General features: G+C 45.3%; 1 protein-coding gene across 1 annotated transcript in view; it reads left to right on the forward strand.

The window, feature by feature from the left end:
• PRCC (proline rich mitotic checkpoint control factor) overlaps positions 1 to 4,847 on the forward strand; it is a 36,368-nt gene that overhangs the window by 13,054 nt on the left and 18,467 nt on the right. Inside the window, 1 exon segment of the mRNA XM_017852469.1 lies at positions 3,044 to 3,091. Coding sequence (XP_017707958.1) covers positions 3,044 to 3,091 — 48 coding nt within the window.

The raw sequence follows: 4,847 nt of genomic DNA on the forward strand, positions 1-4,847 counted from the left end.
GCTATGTTGCCCAGGTTGGTTTCAAACTCCTAGGTTCAAGCAATCCTTCTGCCTCAGCCTCCCGAGTAGCTGGGACTACAGGCGCCCGCCACCTCGCCCGGCTAGTTTTTTGTATTTTTAGTAGAGACGGGGTTTCACCATGTTAGCCAGGATGTTAAAGTTTTATTTATTTTTATTTTGTAAAAAATTTCTGAGTGAGGTCCCTCTTTTATTTTCTATTTCATCTTAAAAAAAAAAAAAATTAGAGGTGGGGTCTCACTGTGTTGACCAGGCTGGTCTTAAACTCCTGGCCTCAAGTGATTCTCCCATTTTGGCCTCCCAAAGTGCTAGGATTACGGGTGTGAGCCACCATGCCTGGTCTAATTTTTTTTTTGAGACAGAGTTTGCTGTGTCACCCAGGCTGGAGTCCAGTGGCACAATCTCGGCTCACTGCAACCTCCGCCTCCTGGGTTCAAGCAATTCTTGTACCTCAGCCTCCTGAGAAGCACGTGCCACCACGCCTGGCTAACTTTTGCATTTTTATTTATTTGTATTTTTGAGACAGAGTTTCACTCTGTCGCCTGGGCTGGAGTGCAGTGGCATCATCTCGGCTCACTGCAACCTCCGCCTCCCGGGTTCAAGCGATTCTCCTGCCTCAGCCTCCTGAGTAGCTGGGATTACAGGCATGTGCCACCACACCCAGCTAGTCTTTTGTATTTTTAGTAGAGACGGGGTTTCACCATGTTATCTGGGCTGGTCTCAAACTCCTGGGCTCAAGCAATCCTCCCGCCTTGGCCTCCCAAAGTGCTGGGATTACAGGCGTGAGCCACCATGCCACACTGTCACATGGTAAATTCTATTGTTAATTTTTAAAAAATTTTTATTATTTTTATTTATTTTTAGTATTTGAGACAAGGTCTCACTCTGTCGCCCAGGGTAGACTGCAGTGACATGATCACGGCTCGCTGCAGCCTTGACCTCCTAGGCTCAGGTGACCCACCTCAGCCTCCTGAGTAGCTGGGACTACAGGCGTGTACTACCACGCCTGACTAAATTTATATTCTTAGTTTTCTTAAGGCACCTCCATACACTTTTCCTTAATGGTAGTACTAATTGAGGGGATGTTTGAACCATACTTCGTGCTCTTATCTTATACTGCCCTTTATTTTTATTTTATTTTGTTTTTTGAGGCAGAGTCTTGCTCTGTCACCTAGACTGGATTGCAAGATCTTGGCTCATTGTAACCTCTGCTTCCCTGGTTCAAGCATTTCTCCTGCCTCAGCCTCCCGAGTAGCTGGGATTACAGGCGCCCACCACCTAATTTTTGTCCAGCTAATTTTTGTATTTTTAGTAGAGACAGGGTTTCACCGTGTTGGCCAGGGTGGTCTCAAACTCCTGACCTCAGGTGATACGCCTGTCTTGGCCTCTCAAAATGCTGAGTTACAGGTGTGAGACACTGTGCGTGGCCTTATACTGCCTTTTATTACAGTGATTTGGGTACCTGTTATTCTTACTGGATTGTAAATTCTTTGAGGGCAGGTACTTTTTTCATATCATGGCACACATAGGGAATCTTTTTTTTTTTTTTTGAGATGGAGTCTTGCTCTGTCCCCCAGGCCGGAGTGCAGTGGCCGGATGTCAGCTCACTGCAAGCTCTGCCTCCCGGGTTCACGCCATTCTCCTGCCTCAGCCTCCCGAGTAGCTGGGGCTATAGGCGCCCGCCACCTCGCCCGGCTAGTTTTTTGTATGTTTTAGTAGAGATGGGGTTTCACTGTGTTAGCCAGGATAGTCTCGATCTCCTGACCCAGTGATCCACCCGTCTCGGCCTCCCAAAGTGCTGGGATTACAGGCTTGAGCCACTGCGCCCGGCCCACACAGGGAATCTTTGAAGCACACTGAGGGAAATGGTCCAGACTGAGACTAGTGGTCTAGGACTCTAGCTGGCCAAGCCCTGCCTGGGACACTGGTTAGGAAATGCTATGTACAGTACTTAGCACAGTGTCTTGAATAGAATAGGTAATTATGATTGAAAGATCCTTGGAACAGGTAAATTCGAAAAGGAACTTGTGAGATATGAGAGCAAGTATAGAACAGCAGAGGATTTGAGTTCTCACAGAATCTTGGAGATGAATGGGATCTGAAATTCTTGCCTAATCACTTTTTTATTTACAGATATCCAAACCAAGGCCCTGGGAACAAATGGAAAGCTTTAAGTTTCATGGCTGAACAAATGGAAAGCTTTAAGTTTCATGGCTGGGGGAATAATTTTTTAAAATAAAAAGGTTAAAGCTTGCTATTCGTATGCCTTGTGGTTCTCCTTGACTTGAAGATGCCAAGGAACTGAGATTGAACTAAAAGTTTAGCTATTTTTCAGCATGAGAGCTTGTCTTAGAAACAATCCTGATGAGTTAGAAGGATAACACAGATGACCTTCTGTCTTGCCCCAGATCCTTACGGTCATCATTTGCCTGCTTTCTTCCTGGGCATGAACAACTGTGTCAGACAATAGATCATACTTGAAGAGGGAATGGATTTCTCCAATGGCTTTGACCTTTAATGCCTCATAGAGGAGTAGTTAACACATCACTCAATCCCACTGGAGTTCCCCAGCTTTGTGGTTATGTAGTCTATATAAAGTGGTTTTAAAAGTGAAGCTGAGATTGGGTGAGATTGTAGGCCAATTCCCATTCATCTTCTAGTGGACAGAATTATAGGAAGAAGAATGGGTATAGTTTTTCCTTTCCACCAAGGACCAAATGGGAGGAGATAGTCTTAATTTAACAGAAAAGAAATTGATGCCAAAAAGGCTGTGCAACAGGTCTGCGAGGGCAGGGGAATTGAGTAATTAAGGGAGGCCAAGGCATACCCCGATTTCTCTGAAGCTGTTTGAGATCAGGAAGGGAGCTGTGTTGTTTGACTGGGCCTGGGATAAGTGTACCTCTGACAGAGGTGGGGCACAGACAAGATGGCCTCTGTTGTCCAACCCTTCATATGTGCTTTATTTAATGTGTTTCCTTTACTGTCCTGAAACAGTGAGGCCTTACTTCATTTCTTTTTCTCTTAGTCAGATTCTGAGGAAGATGAACCCACAAAGAAGAAAACTATCCTTCAGGTAAGCGTTGTGACATAAACCTTTTTTTTTTTCTCTTCCTGTATTATTTTCTCAAAGACAGGACTTACAGTACCCAGCAGTTTTCAAATTAGGTTTAGAGCAAACACAGATATTTGAGGACTATTTAGGTTTGGCTTTGTTTTTCTTTATAACTTCAGACCTTGTGTATCTCTACCCTCTCTACTGTGTTCCTGGCTTTAACATGCTGGTATTACCTTTCCTGGAAGATAGGCAGTGGTAGGGAGATGAATTGTAACTCAATTCAGTTCATTACATAGAGTGTAAAAGGATTATTTAGGGAGGGTAGAATAAGTGGATTAGTCAAAATGATGTTAAAATTGTCTATCTTCTCTCTATCTTATTTTAACCTGAAAATAAGCATTTAAATAGCACTTACTGTGTACTAGGCACTGTTCTAAGTGCTTTACTAGCATTTAATTGATTTCATCCTCATGATAGTGCGTAAGTCATAGTATTATCATCCCTGTTTTACATACGAGGAATTTGCCTAAGATCAGACAACTAGTATGGGCAGAGCTGGGATTCAGACTCAGGCAATCTGACAATTTTTTTTTTTTTTTGAGACGGAGTTTCTCTATTGTTGCCCAGGCTGGAGTGCAATGGCGTGATCTCGGCTCACCACATCCTCCTCCTTCTAGTTCAAGTGATTCTCCTGCCTCAGCCTCCTGAGTAGCTGGGTTTACAGGCATGCGCCACCACACCTGGCGAATTTTGCATTTTTAGTAGAGATGGGGTTTCTCCATGTTGGTCAGGCTGGTCTCAAACTCCTGACCTCAGGTGATCTGCCCACCTCAGCCTCCCCAAAGCGCTGGGATTATAGGTGTGAGCCACCGCGCCTGACCAGTCTATTGAGTCCAAGCTCTTAATTGCTGCACTTAGCTCCTTGTAATTGAAACCAGAAGTCCTCAACAAGACAGTGCTAGTAGATGATTTCCCTGCTGTTTGCTTCTGTTTCCCCTCATCTCAGTACCATTATCCTGGCCCCCAGGAGTTTCTTCCCATTCCTTCCATACTTGGTGATTTATATATTCTAACCTGATGTTGATCGTGTGTCTCAGGAAAAAGCAGAAGTGGTCCTGCTTTTGTAAAGTGGCTGACTTGCCTGGCACGGTGGCTCACACCTGTAATCCCAACACTGGGAGGTCCAGGCAGGCAGATCACCTGAGGTCAGGAGTTTGAGACCAGCCTGACCAACATGGTCTCTACTAAAAGTACAAAAATTAGGCCGGGCGCGGTGGCTCAAGCCTGTAATCCCAGCACTTTGGGAGGCCGAGACAGGCGAATCACGAGGTCAGGAGTTCGAGACCATCCTGGCTAACATGGTGAAACCCCGTCTCTACTAAAAAAATACAAAAGCTAGCCGGGCGAGGTGGCTGGCGCCTGTAGTCCCAGCTACTCGGGAGGCTGAGGCAGGAGAATGGCGTAAACCCGGGAGGCGGAGCTTGCAGTGAGCTGAGATCCGGCCACTGCACTCCAGGCCGGGCGACAGAGCGAGACTCCGTCTCAAAAAAAAAATAAATAAATAAAAAAAATAAAAGTACAAAAATTAGCTGGGCGTGGTGGCGGGTGCTTGTTGTCCCAGCTACTCGGGAGGTTGAGGCAGGAGAATCGCTTGAACCCAGGAGACGGAAGTTGCAGTGAGCTGAGATTGTGTCACTGCACTTCAGCCTGGGCAACAGAGCAAGACTCTGTCAAAAATAAATAAATTAATTAATTAATTAAAATAAAATAAAAT

This window comes from Rhinopithecus bieti, unplaced genomic scaffold, assembly GCF_001698545.2.
Source record: "Rhinopithecus bieti isolate Rb0 unplaced genomic scaffold, ASM169854v2 scaffold_33937, whole genome shotgun sequence".
Classification (NCBI taxonomy): Eukaryota; Metazoa; Chordata; class Mammalia; order Primates; family Cercopithecidae; genus Rhinopithecus; species Rhinopithecus bieti.